The sequence below is a fragment of the Castor canadensis genome, chromosome 14 (assembly GCF_047511655.1).
Source record: "Castor canadensis chromosome 14, mCasCan1.hap1v2, whole genome shotgun sequence".
Lineage (NCBI taxonomy): Eukaryota > Metazoa > Chordata > Mammalia > Rodentia > Castoridae > Castor > Castor canadensis.
Window position 1 is genome coordinate 78,997,214 of NC_133399.1, and position 19,357 is coordinate 79,016,570.

The window sequence follows — 19,357 nt, forward strand, 5'->3', positions numbered from 1 at the left end:
GGTTCTGCTGGGTTCTCAACTGGCTACATTGCCTCCACCTCCTCCTCCAGCAGGTCCTTGGCAGTGGGCTGGAGAAGACTGTTACTATGTCTATGGGCACCCAAGGATACTCAAGAGGCAAGTTACATGGTGCCAATACCTTGGGCATATGGGACGATCACGAATAACACAGCAAAATACAAAAGGGAGAAATGCTGTGGATGGTTTCCACCAAATTCAACTGTGTTCTTCCATCCTCATCCCTGAATGCCAGGTGCCCAAACAATCGTCTGCCTGTCAAACTCAGTGAATATCTGTTGAGTTCCTACTGTAATACCATGCAAAGTTGCATCAGCACAGTAGGAAGGCACTAGGAGCCAAATATTAAGTCAGCATGCCTGCCGTGAGAGTAAATAAGTGAACTGTTACAAAATGTGTTAAGTGCTGTAAGAAAAAAAGGGTGCAATGAAAGAGGGTGTTTGGGAAGAGGGGAAACCCAGCTGAGGTAAGAAGGCAGGAAGGCTTTTCTGAGAAAGTGACCTTGTAGCCCCCAGGCATGGTGGTACAAACCTGTAATCCCAGATAATTGGGAGGCAGAGGCAGGAAGATCACACATTTGAGACCAGCCAAACAAAGCTCAAAAACAAAATGCAAGCAAAAGGGCTAGAAGTGTGGCTCAAGTGGTAGAGCACCTGCTTAACAGCTCGAGGATCTAAATTCAAACCCCAGTATTGCCAAAAAAAATTTTAGAGATATAATTGTATGTAATAGAAAATATAAATATGATTGTTGACTCACTAAATAGAGACTATCAGTCTTAGCTCATCCACCTTTAATTAGTAATGCCTGGTGTTATAAAAAATATTCTTCCTTTGTCATGCCTGGATCACTAGACACTTGAATGAGCCCCCAACTACTCACAAAGGGTTTCAAGGGCATTACACCAAGTTATTTTACATTTTGCAAATACTAAAAACTTCCAAAAAATATTTTTAAAACAACCATTTTGAAAAAATTATTTTTAAAATTTTAGCAGCAAGAATAGCAATAATGGCACTCTTAAATTAAGTGCCCCTCGCTATTCTCTCTGCATTTGTGACCACTGCTGTCCCAAGGTTACTGAGTTCATGGTGGCTCAGAGTCTTAGATGCCCTTGCCTGAGTGGCAAAGCCAGGACTTGAACCCAAATGTACCTGTTAAGCACACAGCCCATCCAGTTCTTCAGAGATCCTCCAAACGCTCAGCTCTTTCCCATTGTGTTGCAACAGACACCCCTGCTGGCTCCCCGCGGGATCAGGATGTCTCAGGTCCTTCACAGCAGAAGGAAAGGAAGTTTGAACATTGTCCTTTCTTTTCTGCTCATGTCACACTGCTGCTCAATAGCCCACGTTGCTTCCTTTTTCTCCTCCTAACCTCAGACTCCTTTCCTGTCACCAACTTGAGGGATTTTGCACATACTTGAACCAAAATTTTCATGTTTATGAAAATAACTCTTTCCTGTGCAAGACTTCAGTATTGAGAACTGAATGGTCAAGGAAGCAAGTGTGCTCTCCCAACAGTCCTTCAATCTGCCTCATCACTGCCTGGAAGATCCTGGGATGCTCCCTTCCTCCAAAGTCCTGCCTGTCCCTTGAAGACCAACTCAAATATCATCTCTTCCTTGACACACCCAACCAGTCCCTAAGTGCCTCCATCTTGGAATTTCCATAAGACTCAATCGCTCTACCAGGTGCTGTATTTATTTGTCTGCTTCTGGCCTCTGCCCTCCTGGGGTAGAAGTTTCTAGCAGGCAGATCTTTGGCATCTTGACGTAGGCTTCTCCCCACAGAACCTCATATACAGTAGTGTCTGAAAACCTATTAGTGGATTGAACAGATTAATATATGTGGAGACAGTTGGTTCTTGGTTGACAGGTTTTTCCAATTTGTAGGTTTGTAAATCAGTTACCAAGGAAAGCTAAGCCAAGCCTTCAATTTTAGCTAATTATTAGTTGCCCTAGAAGAGATTTCAACAAGAAAAAAGGTGTTGAAACCACAAATGGCAAGTCCCCTAGCTTCAGTCAGCCCAAAGCTGCAGCCCAGAAGCAGACATGTCCACTTTCCCCAGTCTCCTCCCAGCTTCACAGGTCAATTTCTGTGACTTCTCCTGAGCAGTGTCCACCTTGTGGCACTGAGTTCAAAAGAGGAGGACTGAACCAGGACCTGGTGAGATGGTGAGGCATGGTACCCCTTTGTTGATCTTCTGGAGTCCTGGCTGAACTGAAAGAAATGCAGCAGGTTGAGGCCCAAGTTTCTACAGGAGGCCAATATTTTTCTCCCAAGGAAAGATTTATTTTGAAAACTGGCAAAGGATATGAAATGCCAGGCTCAATTCTAAAGCCTGTGGTTGAATAGTAGTTAGGCCTGAACCCAAAATATTTGGGGAAATCAAGACAATCTGGAAAGCGTGGCTTCTGAGTATTAGTGGCAGCGAGAGTGGTATTGTCCAGGCCCGGCTAATTGAGATTCAGGAAGTCAGACATCGAATGCAGAAAGCAGCTTGCTCTCCATGGTGATTAGGGTGGCCTATTGCAAGCTGTCTGGGAGCCCATGCATCCCCTCCTCCCACTCTTGGCAAACTTCAGTAAACGTGATCCTGGCAAAAAAAGAAAAGAGAAAAGAATCCCCATCCACTTAGTGATTTTTTTTTTCCACCACTTTGCTCACTCCAAGGACTTCTGTTTTTCCTAGTCCCTGCTGTTTTTGCTGTCTGACATTTTCCATGTCGAGGATCAAGCTGTGTGTGTGGTGAGAGGCTCTCCAGGGTCAGGCCAGGGACCCGAGGCTAAGCAATTAAATCTTTTTAGAAAGACGGAGAAAGGGAAACTTAGAGGGACATCTCTTGGGAGCAGCATGTGGCAATCTGTACCTAAGGTTTCTAACCATCATTCCACAGGTTCCTACAGGTCCTGAAACAGGAAGTCCCTCTGGGGACAATTTAAAATAGCTATGCTACAAAAGTTAAGAAAGCGTGGCTTATGGCAGAGACTGTCGCTCCACCTTTACCCTAGCTGCAAAGCCATCTGCGCCATCACTGTCATCATTTCCTGGGAGCTTCACTGAGGCCTTCCCTGATGTGAACATTGTTGGGTGCCTTTTCAGTCTGGGGTGTTGTCCGCAGATTTTTCTATTTCCAATGAGATGGAAGGTGCCCATTACAATTGTGTCTTAGCAAAATACAATATACTTAATTTTTATTAGGCCCCTAATATACTTTGATGGGCTTGCACATTTTCTTTGTTTTAATGCGATCAGATATCAGTGGTGTCCTAACCCTATACTGAGATTTGTTGAAATGCTCAAGGGAGAAAGGGCAGGGAGTTGGGGGAGACTTGGGTTCCTGGTCCTGAACCCTGGAAGACTTCTACTGTCAGTGGTTACATTGGTCAGTTTTCTGTTACTGTGACAAATACCCAAGATAATCAGGTATTAAAAAACCTTAAACTTAAAAAACTTTAAAATGAGGAAAGGCTTTTGGGCTTGTGGTTTCTGAGGTTTGGCCCATGGTTGCGTGGCTCTGTTGTTTTGGGTCTGTACACTGTGTTAGGAGCATGTGGCAAAGGAGACCATTTACCTCATGACAACTGGAAAGCAAAGAGAGAGAGAGACAGGATGGGGCCAAGGTCCCAACATCCCCTTCAAGGGATGTTGAATAATATCTTAATAACCTAACTCCCTTCTGCTAGGCCCCACTTCCTAAAGGGAGCAGCACCTCCCAGCAGTGCCACAGTCCGAACACCAAGCCTTTACCTCATGAGCTTTTGGAGAGGGCATTCCAGATCCAAACTACAACAGTGAATGAAAAGAGGAAAGGAAGCCAAAATAGTTAACCACCAGTAACCCTGGGGCACCAGCCAATGAGGATGGAATGCCAGCTGGAAAAGGGCTGGCCTGGCTCTGTCCATTGGATCAAGCCGATTCTGTCTTTGGGGTCATGTGGACTTTCTGGGAGGGATGTCCCATGCTGCACCCAAGACCACACAAATGGGTGAAAAATGCAGTCTTTGACCTCAGGATGGTGACTAGCAAAAACATGGCATGTCCTCAGGAAAGGACAATAATCATTTAACATCGTGCACAGTAGACTCAGGTGAACAATTTCCAGGGGTTTCCACACCTGACTGTATACTCCAATCTGGGGGAGATTGTTAAGAAGAGATTATTAAGAAGAGGTTCCCTGCCTCACCCTGACCTCCAGAATGCAAATATCCAAGAGTGGAGCCTAGGCAAACTCAGTGTTATCTGTGTACAGCCAGACTTAGAATCTACCAGTGTGGACTTGGAGTCATGACTATGGCTTCCAAGCGAAGAAGAGCAGAAAGGATTCAACTAGGTCGAAGTAGAGGAACCAGACAAGACCTTGCAAAGAGAGAGAGTCCCCTCTGGTCAGATGTCAGCATCCTCAGCCACCCAGAGAGAAGTCATTTCCAGATGCAGTGCAGGAGCTAAGCCCAGAGGTTGTCCTGGTAGCCATCGACCCTCTGCTTCCTCATGATATTTTTCTCTGAGGCTCAGCAACCCGCTCTCTGATCTACAGTGAGGAGAAACAGGGGAGAACAGGTGAGAAATATTTGTGCTAATGTATGCCAAATAACACAATGATGAGGCTGGCAGAGTGGCTCAAGTGGTGGAGAACGCCTGCCCTGAGTTCAAACCCCAGTACTACCCGCCCCCCGCCCACACACACAACCCTCCCAGTGATAAACAACTAAAGGCCCTGAGACTGTGCCAAAGAAAGTACCTTGCCTGTGTGCAAACAGAAAACAATGAATATAGACTGTCAGGCCACCTCACCTCATTACTTCTAACTACCCTCCTCAGACATCTCAGCTTAGCACCACAAAGAAATCCTAAAATGGAGAAGTCAAAGAAGCAGTCCCTGGCATGAACTGAACACACTTTTTACTGGATTTCTGATCTGGGGTAAGGCGTGAATGTTACTTTTTCTTTTTGATGCTAAAGATGACTGAAAAAATATATTGTCTAAAAACTATAACTCTTACCTCATCATTGTTCTCCCGGCATTCCAAATTAAAGCGGGATCTTCTAGACATCAGTATGGTGGGCTGGCACCGAAATGAGAGAACTCAAATTCAAACCATGTCAACTCAACCATTTCTCATGGTGCTTCTTCGTATGGAGCTCCTATTTCTAGTTCCTTCCTCCTGGAAAATGACTAGATTGGCTCACCATGGAGTGCACTGGCACTGCACCCACCCATGTGTGGGCCAGGAGTTCTAGGAGGCTGAGCAGATCACACCACATGACAGTCTTTGAATTTCTAAGACAGTGTTGAATGCAGAGTGGCCAACTTATCCTGGTTTGCCTGGGACTGTCCTGGTTTTAAAACTGGAAGTTCTGCATACTGGAACTCCCTTAGCAGCAAACTGGGACCATTGGACACTTTTCCTGGATTGATACATCCCCAGGGAGTCCCGGAGAGTAGGAAACCCCCAGTTCCTCTTGCCTGCAGTGTTTCACTCTGACAGCTGCTTTTTTCTGGCCTTCTTTTCCCATGTGAGGTTATCTAAGGTCTCGGAGCCTCTCAGGGCTTCCTCAGAGTCAGGCCTTCCCAAGGGTCCTGTCACTGCAGAACCTTAGTGACATCCCCATCCTTGTGATTAGCACTTCATATGTGGTCTTTCCTCTCTGTCACCCTACTGCCACACACACACACACACACACACACACACACACACTATCCTTTTTTCTCACTTTTGACCAAAAGTGGAAGGTCAGGTACCTCCCCAGGATGTCACTAGGTGCCACTATGGCAGTCCATGGGTCTGCTATGGTCTGAATGGGTCAACTAGCAGCCGGAGGATGCCTGGGCTAGGGATTCCCAAACAGGACTCCTAGAGGCAAGCGTGTGACATGCACTTCAGCAGCATGTAGCAAGCCTTGGGACAATAATGCCGGTGCAATACAAAAACACCAAAGCCCCAGGAGAGGTAAAGGAAGAAAATCATGAACACACACAGATGTGTGTCACCATCTGTCCAGTCACATAGAGGAATCAGTTACCTTATAACACAGACAGGTTATTATTTTAAATCAGTAAGAACAGTTGTTTTCCTGGAGCAACTGGTCATTTTAATAAAAACTAATGGATTTGCCTATGACCAGACAGATCCCCAATTACCTTCATGTTGGACATGGCTATTTGTGGAAGAAATAAATAAATAAATGGCTTTTTAAATTATAATTCTTTAATCAGAAAGTCTGTCTTCAATTCCTTTGACTTGTCCATTTGTCACTGGGAACACACATACCATCAGGCTCATAATTAGTAAGGTCATTAATAACAAAAAATGTTCTACTTAGAGTTTCTGGCATCACTGCTGTGTAGACTGAGCAGAAAAAGCACACATTAAGTTAGCTGATGAAGCTAAATTGGGAGCTGTGATCCTCACCATAGACAGAAGAACAAAAACCAGTATTGGAAGTTAGAAATGCAGTAAGTTCAGAAGACCCCTCTATGGAAAACTACAAGCTACAGCTGGAGAAGGAGGGACAAGGGATGATGGAAATTCAGGAAACAGAGAGTCAATGAAATGGTGCAATTTGGAAAGCAGGAATGCTGGGGAGCGATTTATGGGGTGAGACCGGATGGGTGTGCAGCGTGGTATGACAGCTAAATAAGCAAGGCAAAGTTTAACCTCGCATCCAGAGTATCTCGCTCCACAGCTAGTGGCATCTGGTGTCCAGACCACAGCCATTTATTGAGCACCTACTGTGTGTCAGGTACTGAGCACACAGTCATGTCAACCTTCCAAAACCCTGAAAGGTGGGTATTATCCCACATCCAGCAAGGAAAATGAAGCCCAGAGAAGTTAAGTAAATTGCCAGGATCACAGGTCTGGAAAGCAGAAAACTTGAAGTTAACTCCACGGCCAACCCAATGCCACAATCTCATCTCTCTACTTTACGCCTGGCCAGGCTCAATGGGTGAAGACACAGGGGACAGGAGAACAGTTCATTGTCCAGGTCCAACAGGAGCACTGCAGTGACCCCGACCTGTGGGGTGGTAGAAGTTGCACAAGGATAAAGAGACAGACTTGGGTTTGAGGGTCAGCACTACCCCTCACTAGCTCTGTGACTCTGAGAGTGTCTCTTAATCTCTCTGTGTCATAGTTTCTTCAACTATAAATTGGGAGAAACAGTATTGTTATTTTGATTCCACTCATTCATCATGACCAACCAATTCTACCTCCTGCACTTGAAATATTTGTGATACTCTGCTTAGCAGGAAGATGAATGGAATATCAAAAATGAAGGATTAGTAGGCAACAGATGGCTAAGGTTGTGTTCAACAGGTTGTAGCCTTTTCAGGATTCACAAAATCTTGTTGAAGCCCCTTGTTTCTCAACAAGCAAGCATCTGTAGTCTACGAAAATGTGATCCTGAAGTGGATAAAGAAGTGATGGTTCTGGAACCCATCCCAAGTGAAGAGTGATTGAGGGAAATTAAGGGAACAAGACCTGGCTAAGAGGAACATGGGTGCATCTTTAAATGTTTGAATACATGGAGAAGAGATGGATTATTCTGAATGGCTCCTGCCAGTGGACTCAGAAGGAAAGAAGGACAGGGATGGTATGTATGGTGGAAGGGGCTTTGGTTGCCTTGCTAGTAAAATGAGGTGGCTAGATAGATGTTGTGTTTCCAACCACACTTCTCCAACATCAGCTGGAGAATCTTACAATTCAATTCGCTCCTGATATTAATATCTGGAGTTAGATCAGTCCTCACAGGTTGTGGGATTCAGTCCCAGAAGACAGGCTTCATGTCAGACACCATGCACAAGTCCTGGGTCCCCAGGATACCAGCACTTGTGTCTGATTTGGCTACACATTCAAGGGTACTCACCAGCCGGCTTCAGGTTTGGTAATTGACTAGAATGTAGGGAAAGTGCTGTACTTGTGATTATAGTTTTATTATAAACTATACAACTTGGGAACAGCCAACTGGAAGTGATGCATATGGCGAAGTATGGAAGGTGAGGGGCACAGAGTTTCCATTCCTATAGAACCAATGTCCTTCAGGGTTCTATAGTGGTGTCATTGTGTAGGCATGAGTGATTAGATCATTGGTCATGTGACTGAACTAAAAATCCAGTGCCTTTACCCTCCCCCTCTGGGGTACAAGACTGAAAGTTCTAGGCTTCTAACGATGAAGTTTGTTCTTAGGGTGACCAACTCCATCCTTAAGCTGTCTAGCGGCCCAACCCAATGACTCATTAGCATAAAGTCTGGTATAAAAGGAGGCTCCTTATGAGTAACAAAAAATGCTCCTGTTACTCAGGAAATTCCAAGGGTTTTAGGAGCTCTATGTCAAGAACCTGGGACCAAAACCAAATATATATTTTTATTATACCACAAATTCACTTCAACATCCTTTCTGTCTCTATCTTGCTGTATTTATTTAGTGCCTCTAAAACCAATTACAAGATAGAGTTGAGCTCAGTGTAAGAAAATACCATTTTAACCAGAGCTCTTCAGCACTTTAAGAGGCTGCCATCAAAGATCAGAGTTACCTGGGGAAGTGATCCAGTTGAGGTTGAATGACCCCAGTCAGGGATGCTGAGGAAAAGAATCTCCACGTGGTGGGGGTGAGCAGTTTGGACCAAAGGCCCACCCATCACAATTGTTGATGTGCAGTGCAATGTCATTGCTTCATTTCAGAATCGGGAGATGCTTCCATTTTGGATGAACAGCACTGGCAAGAGGGAAGGCTGGCAGCGTGGATGGCATGGATATGACAACGAACTCATGGACATGAGGGGCATCTTCCTGGCCTTTGGACCTGGTAGGCAAGGAAATGACCGAATACACTTAGTCACATTGCACGGAAGTATCTCTAACAGGGACTAATCGCGCCAGGAGAGGCTGGAGTGATTTCTTTATGGACTCTCTTTATGAGCCAAGCTGAGCAAATCCAGCCGCTCTCCATGAAACATCTTGCTGGCTTCCTTTCAAATGTGGCTGGGGTTTGGCAGTTGTGGCCAAATACTTTTCCTTGTAAATTTTAAATCCTGAGTGCAGTGCAGAAAATGTATTCCACATGTCTGTGATTCATTTTTTACTTAATTCATCAAAACATTATTTCACAGCTATCTGATGTCCAGAAAAGCTTATCGGACATCAGGCTGCTGACAGCTGTGAGGCTCAGAGTTGGCATGACCCCTTCACGGGGTCTGATTCTTTCACAGTCCCTCCCTGTCTAGAGCACCCAGCCCTGTGGGGTTCATTCACTTTAGGGCCCAACCAGAAGCTAGGATGTGCTCAAAGGCAGGCTTGGAAATGACCTTGAGATTGACTTTGAAAATGAGCCAGAATGACTAGAGATGTCTTGGGTAAAAGCAAATTTACTGAAGCTTCCTTTATCTGATTATATTTCAAAGGGCTAGAAGAAAGGAGAGACAGAGAGGGTCTATTTGGTTATTTGATTTATTGATAAGGCATTGTAAATTCACAATCTGAAAATTTTTATCAAATATTCAAATGAACATAATACTACTGAATACCCCATTCTTTCCAAAACAGAAAACAGCATCCAATAGCTATCAACCATCAGTTGGCTGGTTCATGAGCTACTCTTCATTCCACTTCTGTCCATCCTCCTTTATTAAATATAATTACCCGATATTTATATTTCAAATGCCTTTTTCTGGGCGCTGATCAAAATGTTTCAGCCCAAGAAAGTCCACACTTTCCTTTCAGTTTATAGGTTAGGCATCACACTTAGAAGCTCTGCTCTTTTCTTTGAAGTGTGAAGACCAAAGACATGTCAACATACTCATCTCATTTGGTCTGTCTTGGTTTACTCTACTCTCCACAAAATAACTGTTAAGAACCATCATGTAGTATCAATTTCTGTAAATGCCATAAATGCCTCTGAAAGGCTAAGCTTGGGGAACACATTAGTCCACATCCTTTCTCATATATGATCCAAGTTCCCAAGTCCCAAAGTGAGCGTCAGAACCAGTGGCAGCAAACATTTCTAGAGCACTAGCTGAGCTCATGACATTGGGCTGAGAAAGTTAACAGGTACTTCCTGTTGGCCAGTCCCCAGGTCAGTATGCAGAGTTCCAAAGCCAGAGGAATTAGAGCCTGGAGGACTTTGTAGAGGTCAACTATAGATTAGGTAGGAGACGTTCCAGGGCCACGGCCTTCATATGGAAAAACAGTCACCAGGGCTTTCACTCAAACGCAGACCTCATCCTTCCCCAGAACAGGGAAGTAAGATCACAAATACAAAGCAGTTGTCTGTTGAAGGAGTGAGCAAAAGGGTCTCTGGTATATTTTAAATCTAGCCCCACACCAAAACTTCTAAACGAACTACCCAAACTGCATTAACTTAGAGCTAAATTCAGCGGGGCGAGTTTGTCCATTAACGGAGGCCTCCATCCTCTGCTTCTTTAAAACTAAAAGCTCTCAACCTTTTACAAACTGAAAGGCGACCCCTGATGAAAATGGACTGGGCTAATTGCAAAATGTTTCCAGCCAGATGTAGCCCTCAGAGCCTCCCGCAAACCATCACGTTCCTGGCTTCAATTCTCATGAAAGATTAAACAGCTTTACACACTGACTGTTTACTCAGAAGAAAATTTAAGACTGAGGCATTTAATAACCATCTAGCTGCACTTGGAGATAAAGGTGCATCCCTCCTGGTTAATCGTCTCTGTGTGTTGCTTAGGGAGGAAGCAGGGCGTCATTACAGCTGCCCACACACCAGCCTCCAAAGTCAGAAAGTCTGGGCCAGCAAAGAGAAAGGGAAATAATTCTGAAGATAGCCTCTCTCTGGTTAATCCCAGTTTCTAATTTGAACAACATATTCTTGCCCTAGAGAACTCCATATTCAAGATAAGACAGGGGGAGTATGATTCAGTGAGTTACTGTGAACTAGCAAACCTCTCTTAGAAAGCAGCCCCAGGTGGCTAGGTACAGCATGAACCTGCAGAACCTTCTCTCTTTAGGAAACGTTTTTTTTCCTATTGCAGTACTGGGGATCAAATACAGGGTGTTGCTTATGCTATGCAAGCACTCTTCCACTGGGCTACATCCCCACCCAATAGACACATTTTAAATATCTGAAAGAATTTAAACCATGGGAATAACTTGGACTCCCAACCCAGGTTCAAAAAGTCATCTTGAGCTACTGAGCTTGTTGGGGTCCTCCCAAATTGGACGGGGTATTGCTTGGTTATTCAAGAATTTTCTAGAAGCTTTTTGTCCAGCCTAGATCATCTTTGCATTGGGTCCAAATGTTTCTCCCTGCAGAACAGGAAGCCATGGACTAGATGAGAAAGAAAACTCAATTCTCCTTCCTACTCATGTGCACAGGATTTGATTTTGTAATTGCAATGCAAAAAAGCCATAATCTTCTCTAACACTTTTGTCAGAAGAGCCTAATATCAATTTTTGCAGTGAATTGTTAAAAAAAGGTGGATTTTTTAAAAAAGATTGGGGAAGGACATTTTGCATGCCCTCCACCCACACACGTGACAAGGACATAGCCACATGTAGTGCGTAGTATGGCAGCCACATTTAGGCAAGACAGGAGGAGAGAGAGGAGTTGCATCCATATCTTTGGGACAAACTTTCCATTGGTTTCTCATGCTGATGTAGATTCTTCTGATGGGGAAATATCACCACTGTTCTCATCTAGTTGTGCACTTTGCCTTGACATTAGAGGAATTGGGATCTTGGGGCAGCCCCTACATTCTCCCCTCCACGCAGGTTCAGATTTTTCTTTAAAGTATTTTTTACTTTGAAGTCATGATGACCCTTATCCTCCCTGTTTCAAAAGAAAAACAAACCTTCCAAATAATTTATAAGGTGAATATTTTCAATCCAGAGTTTTTCTTTGCTGGCATTTATTCTGTTTATCATTTATGGAACATATACTGTGCATTTGCAAGTGTAACTTAGGTACCACTCCCATGCCCATTTCCAATAGACAACTGCACACACCTCTTTATACTGAATTCATCTTGAATTCTTCACAGTGAGCAAAACCCTTCACTGGAGAAGTTGCCCTGGATCTAACACACTGTGTGGCAGAGTTTTCTATGTATAACTTCCTTCCGTCTTTATAATTCCAGGAGCAGAATTTGGTGTTGGTACTTCCAGAATATAGTTGCTATTATTGCTTGCATGTTTTTTTTTTTAATTTTTTTTTTTTTTTGGTGTCACTGAGGTTTGAACTGAAGGCCTCACACTTACTAGGCGGGTGCTCTTACTGCTTGAGTCACTCCACCAGCCCCTGCATGCTTTTAAAATAAAGCAAATGTGATCATTTTAGCAAAGTGATTACAAAAATTATGTTTGAAGATAGAAAACTTGACTTGGCAGCCCCCAACCCAACCATTTCCTTTAAAAGAATCTTAGATGAACTAAAAGTACAGGTCTTAATTGATGAATAAATCCCCACATACATGCACACACCCTGAAATCAGCCTTACTGTAGCTTTGGGCATTATTTTGTTTGGGGCCTAAAAGCGAAGTTGCATATGTATATTATTACATTTTTGCATTCACTCTTTAAATGGACAATGCTTTGTATTCAGTGTCCTACTAGCCTCCCACGGAGAAGAGAGGGAACTCAATTAAAATCCCTTACAGAGCCTCCTCCAGTGACTGCACTTTCTACTTCTATAACAGTGCCCAGGTTGGTGCATGCTCTGGGTGGAGGCACAAAGCTATCCTACATGAGATCTCAGAGCCTTCCTGGGATCCCTGGCTCCAATACCAGGGATCATTTCCCTCATTTGCTCATTTCCCTCATGGCTAAGTTATTTTCCCTGAAAGGCTCCCAGGGAATGTTCCATTGATCTTCCAAACAAATTTAGAAAACCATTTTCATTGCTGGTGAGCCACTAGCACCCAGGAAACTTACATAGCTTCATATTCTATCACAACCTGTGACCTGGATGTGACAGGAAGACAGAGAAACATTCTTGAGTTGCTGGGGGTCCTCTGCAGCAGAATTGGCACCCTAGCTCTCAGTCCTGGCTAGATAGGTGTTCTAGAAGATAAACATACCATTTAAGGGGAGCCCAGCAAGATAATCAGTCTTATCACACCAGCAGTCCTGTGCTCTGCAGAAGTAGAATGAATGGCTTCTGCTGGTCCTCTGCCCCTGCAGGAAGGCTCTATTGTCACAGACAGCTCAGTTAAAGAAAATCTGCTTGTTGATTTGTCTTTTAAAGAGTCTCATCTCTATGTGTCATAGACAGCTACTTCCTTTCATTATCTACAGCCTTCCAGATACTCTTCCACATTCACGATCACTTGGCCACGCCCATTGACGGAGATGCTTTTCCAATCCCAAAGTTGCCTGCAGCCTGTGTGGAATTCCTCCTTGTTGCGATCCAATCCTTTTCTGCTTGTGGTCCACCATAACAGCTTATTTGTTTGCCTTTCCCTTTTAGATTTCAAATCCAACTTCAGAGCTGCTCCAATCAGATCTGTGGATGTCTACAATGTCATGTGCAATGTGGCAGACATCGCACCACTGCCCAACAACGGGTCCTGGTCCAGGGTTGAATGCATGCTGAAAGGCCAGGCCAGCTCGGCTCCATCTCTCCAGATGAGCATCTGTGCTCTGGTCTTGATTCTCTTCTTATTGTTTGCATAACTGATCATATTGCTTGTCCCAAACACAGTCAACAACGTGTGTCTCAATGGGCCAAAGTAGAACAATTTTCATTTTCTGTGTGAATAATAGCATAATTAACACAAATCAAGGCCATAAAAGTTGTAAATATATTATTCTTGGATGATTCTACATAAAAATCCCTATTTCTTCTTCTTTTTTGGGAGGGGCAGTAATGAGGTTTGAACTCAGAGCCTTGCATTTGTTAGGAAGAGCTCTGCCACTTGAGCCACACTTCCAGCCAAAAATCCCTACTTCTTAAAAACATTGAAATTCCCTTACTTTATTTTTCCTGAAAGTAGGGCAATCCTGTCTTTTTCATTGACTTGGCTATATACAATTTTCTCCTTTCTTTTCCATATAGTTATTCAGGATGAACTGTCTGAGAAGTGGCTGGCCCATGCAGCACCCAAACTTTGAGTGGATATGCCATGGTCATTCTGGGTCCCTCTCCGTTCTGCCTTGCACACAGTTGTACCTCATATCAGGCCCTTGTTCTGTCTACACCCTGGTGTCATCTTTGGGGTCTGTGGCCATAATCCTATACTTTCCTTCCATCCAGAAAAGAGATCTACATGGAAACAATAGCTACTGCCTGTTTCTGACCAAACTCATGGATTTTTTTCATCTCATGCAAATTCTCAGAAAGACAATATCCTATCAGAGGTCACCAGTCAGCCAACAAAAAAACATCAGTAGCCACTGGAGAACTCGTAGAACAAGGTGAAAGGCATGGGTCTTTCACCAAAGTCTGCGTACTTGATGATTTCCTTTGTCAGGAAGAACAGAAAAGCTAACAATGGGAATGGACTTATGTGAGACTTATCATACACAGTCTGTCATGGTATAAAGCCTTGTGAACAGCAGGTGCTGAATATTAACCCAGTGAGTGGTGGATTGCCTAGCTATCTGCCTTCCTGCATGGCCACTCCCTCAGACACTGCCATTCTGGCTCTGATCTGGACCACAGGAATACCTGACATGTCAATACAGGCTGGGAAAGAGATGGATGTCTTACTCGGGAGAATATGGACATATCAGCAGAAATCTTAGCTCATTGCTTGGAATGGTGATACCTTAGGCATAAGTTTCATGCATCAGTAACCCTGAAGCAATACTTGCTCAACAGCTACAAAGGGACTCTGTAAGTACCATAGAACTCCACAGAAAATGGCAAAGGTAAGAGGACAGAGCCAAATTCCAATCACTGATGGTGGTCATAGTGCCACCTCAAAGACCTAAGTTCTTTAGGAACACTTGAAAAGAGCCACTGACACAAATTAATAGATTTTTAGTTTGCTGTAGTTCTTGGAAAACAAGAAATAATTGTACTTTTAAATGATTAGAGTCTTAAGTATACATGCACAGTCCCCTACCTGTGATGGTTTGACTTACAGTTTTTACCTTACCACAGTGTGGGTGCAGTGCACACTCAGTAGAAATTGCCTTTTGAATTTTGACCCTGTACCATCTTTCCCAGGCTAATAATACACAGTATAACACTGTCTCTTGATGCTGGGCAGTAGCAGAGAGCCACAGCTCCTAGTCAGTCACCTGACCATGGAGGGAAACACCTAAACCCAACAGTGCACTGTGTTGCTAAGCTATGAGGCTCAGCAGGTGAAGTGTGACCAATGCATTTCCAATTTAATGACATTTTCAACCTATGATGGGTTTATCAGGATGTAACCTCATCATAAGTGGAGGAACAGCTCTGTACAAATCCTTTTATTACATTCAAAATAAGTTTGCACTAAATGAGTCACATCTGCAAGTGAGACTTGTTTCAGAACAAGACAACACATCAGGTCTCTTCAGGACAAGGAAGTCCTTATGTGGTATTGACCTTGAAAAAAATGAATAGAATATCAACACTTACCCTGAATCAGTAAGTCTGAGTGCTGTCTCCTTGCCTTGAATCATGAGAGCAAAGAATCACTGCTCAAAAAACATTGAATTCATCCTCACAAAAGATTTCTAAAGATTTATGTAATGTGTTTTTAAAGCTCCAGTAAACCATTGAATCAACTGGAAAGGAGGCAAATCAGCCTTTGTTGTGTGGCTAAAAGCAAATTAGTACTTTCAGAACATTGGTACTAGTTTTTGAAACAGACATCTATTGTTCAAAGTTTTCTTTCTCCACAAAGGATGCTGTTTTGTTGAAATCCATGGAGCCCACTTCCTCCCTTGTGAAGGGAGGATCTCTAAAAGATATCCAAGTGATTAAATTAAAGAGGATAATAAAAAATCAAGAGGGAATGGGCGTGTACACGGCCTTGTTGTTTGACTTTCTTGTTCCATTCTTCCATTTTTCTCCTTCACTCCCTTTCAAAATTTTTAAGTTACATAACAAAATTTTAGATGTTTGTCTGGCAAAGTATAATTACTCAAAGGTTGAATAAGAGAATGAGAATAAGACACTAAAGGAATCATAAATGTTAGTAAATAATAAGGAAAATTCAGACTCTGAATAGAAAAAAAAAAACAAAAACTTTTTTAGCCCAAAACAATGCATATGTTTTAATGGCTTACTTATTTGTTTCCTTTTATTCTTGTTTTAAATTTGCATTATCCTCCCCAGGAAAATTCTACTTCCTCTAAATGTGTTTTGAATTCCATAGGAGTAAAATCTGATGGGAATATGTATTGACACCTTTTCTCCTGGATCGTTTTTACCGTGTCATTGCTAAGTCCAGGAAGAAGAAAACTGGGCAGACCTTCCAAGGAGGAATGAAAGAAATGATCCTTACAGATGAGATGAAGAGCTACTTTTCTTGCCCATAAGCCTTATCTACAGAATCCAACTTAATTAAGTTCTCAAAGCCTAGGCACAAATTATAACAGGTCCAAAGAATTCTTTCTAGCCTGCAAAATTTCTGAATTTTAAAGTTCCAGCTCTCTTCACCTTTAAGTGGACCTTGGAGATCCATAGCAGACCTGAGTTCAGTCACAGATCGTGTTTTGCAAATCTTCTGGCATTTTAGGCACCAACTGACCCTCCTGAGTTGCAGGTCCTGAGGATCTGGAGGTGAACCTCATACAACACTTTAAAGTTACACTGATCCCAGGTTCTGAGGTAGGTTCTGACAGCTGAGTCCCTGAGAGCTATTTCAAAATTAGCCAATTTCCGCAGGAATCATTGGGCTAATGTGACCTACTAAGCCCAGGTGGGTCAAGCTTTCAGCCCTGCAAAACCAAAGTATCTCTGTAATCCCCACTGGTGGTGAGAAGAGCCAAGAAAGGCCACCCTAGCTTCTCCACACCCCTCTATTTGTGGTTCTAAGATCTCCAAGAGTACTGTCAGATAAACTTGGACACTGTTCAACACACACACACATACACACACACACATAATTTTATAAATTTTCTAACAAATTGTTTTTGCATTTGTGTAAATATCAAGGTTTTCCAAATATGTGTGTTTTATCTTTTTAAGCATTTATGATAGACCAAAGTCAGCGACTATAAACTACTTGCTAGAAGAAAAGGAAGAGGTTGCCTTGACAGACTGCTTATAAAACATTTGAAACTTGGTCTCAGGTATATGCTACAAAAAAAAACCATGTATGTTGCTTTAAAATCATAAAATAGCACCTAATACAGTGCCCTAAATGTTTGATTAATACATGTTGAATAGAAAAGAATGTGTCATTAAGGAGACTTGTTAAAACTTCAAATACTCTCTCTTTTTGTAGTTCTTATGATTAAATGAATTTTTCACTTTTGGCTTGCTCTCTTTTCTTATTACCCAACTGACAATGTAATTATGCCTTAATTCATGGACTAAGCATAACTTAAGCTTATCAAAAAGGAGGGGATAAGGGAGGACAGGAAGGAAGAAGAAAAGGAACAAGGAAGGAAGAAAAGGAGATTCTAAGTATATTAAGCATATTAACTTTGAAAAATGTAATACCTTTGAGATTGATGTCACATACTGCTGTACAATTTAACCCATTTACACTATGTGGTTCAGTGGTGTTTTGTACATTCAGAGTTGTGTGCATCCTACCATCACTTTTGGAATATTACCACCCCAGCTCCATACCTATTAGTACATTAGCAGTCACTCTCTGCTCCACCCCCTAGACAACTAAAGTATTTTCTGTCTCAACAGAGCTGCCTGTCATTCCCAGTGGTAGCAAGAAGCTTAAAATAGGAGAATTTCAGGCCAGTATGGCCTGGGCAAAAAGCAAGATATAGGTGTGGCTCAAGCTGTAAAGCACTTGCCTAGCAAGCTTGCAGCTCTGAGTTAAAACCCTAGTAAACACAAAAATAAAGAAATATCTCATAAATTCAAGGTGACATATCTTCTCTGGAAGGTGGACATTAGGAAAATAAGAGAGTGTAATAGAGGCAGTGAGTTTGATCAAAGTACATTATATGCACATATGGAAGTATCACAATGAGCCCCTTTGTACAACTCTAAAAAAAGAGAGAGAAAAGAAGGTGGACACTAAAGCTATTCTTGAAAAAAGCTCACGTCCGCTGCAAGCACCTATGGACTACCCTACTGCACAGCCATCTCTAGCTAAGCTTGTATTGGCAGCTTCATTTCAGCCATGAATCTGGGACAGCCAGAGTCTAGTCTCTATCCAACTTGACTCAGCTATCTGGTCTTTCCCAGAGCACTGGCATGGTTTCACCAAAGAAGCCAGTAACAGCCTCACATGCCTCTTCTCATCAGTTCCCAGCCAGAAACACTTCCTTATCCTTACACAATGACCTGTAGCCACACTTCCTGGAAATCATTAAAACACACACACACACACACACATTCTCACACACACACACTCTCTCTCTCTCTCTCTCTCTCCTTCCTTCCACCTGAGGACTTTTATAAACTGCAACTCAGACCGGGCATCTCCCCTGCTTTAAATCCTTCAGTGATTTCCATTAACACTTTTGGCATGGTTTACCAGGCCTGGTATGAGTCCACCTGTCTGCCTGTTGAATAAGTGAATGACTACACAATTTACTTGAATTGCATTGTGTCCTGCTCCTGCTTTTATACGTACCTCCACCTCCTTCACTTTTTAAAGTTCCTGCCTCACCAAATATCTGTTTCCTTCCTCTCTCTCTTCCCCTTCCCTCCCCTTCCCTCCTATTCTCTCTCTCTCTCTCTCTCTCTCTCTCTCTCTCTCTCTCTCTCTCTCTCTCTCTGTCAGAGTTTGAGGGACCCTACTAATCACTATTTCTGCACTAACTACTTTCAGAACTCACTGAGGAAGACACGGGGTTTAGCAGATGGAGAGTGAAATATCAGCTTTATTTCAATAAGACTGACAGATAAAGGAAAACAAGACTTACAATGTCACACTGCTTGCTGAATTACACAGACTTATTCACCAGCGAGCGGCCCCCTGAGACACAGAGCACAGAGGAGCACAAGTTCATGTGGACAAGTGCTCTTTCTAAACTCTGAATTAGGTAAATCACTTTCCCCCGGGAAGACGTAGGCATGGGGAGCAGAGAGAGCAGTGATGTGATTATCATGCTCTCAGGCTGGGAGGTCATAGGCTTTACTAAGGCGTGAGTTTCAACTGAGGATGGGGTGGCTGGGCTGTGGATTTAGTTGATAAAATTCAGTGTTTCATTTGCCCATTCACTGTGCACTTTCACTTCTTACACCAATGTAATTCCAGGTAAGTATAGTAAAAGATCTCATAGGGCTCTTCCAGACCCTT

At 43.0% G+C, this 19,357-nt stretch overlaps 1 protein-coding gene across 1 annotated transcript in view; it reads left to right on the top strand.

Moving 5' to 3' along the window:
• Enpp6 (ectonucleotide pyrophosphatase/phosphodiesterase 6) overlaps window positions 1-17,400 on the top strand; it is a 112,584-nt gene extending 95,184 nt beyond the window's left edge. The window contains exons 7-8 of the mRNA XM_074054878.1: window positions 8,699-8,822; window positions 13,450-17,400. Coding sequence (XP_073910979.1) covers window positions 8,699-8,822; window positions 13,450-13,655 — 330 coding nt within the window. The 3' untranslated portion in view covers window positions 13,656-17,400. The remainder of the gene's footprint in view (window positions 1-8,698; window positions 8,823-13,449) is intronic.
• The last annotated feature ends 1,957 nt before the right edge of the window (window positions 17,401-19,357 follow it).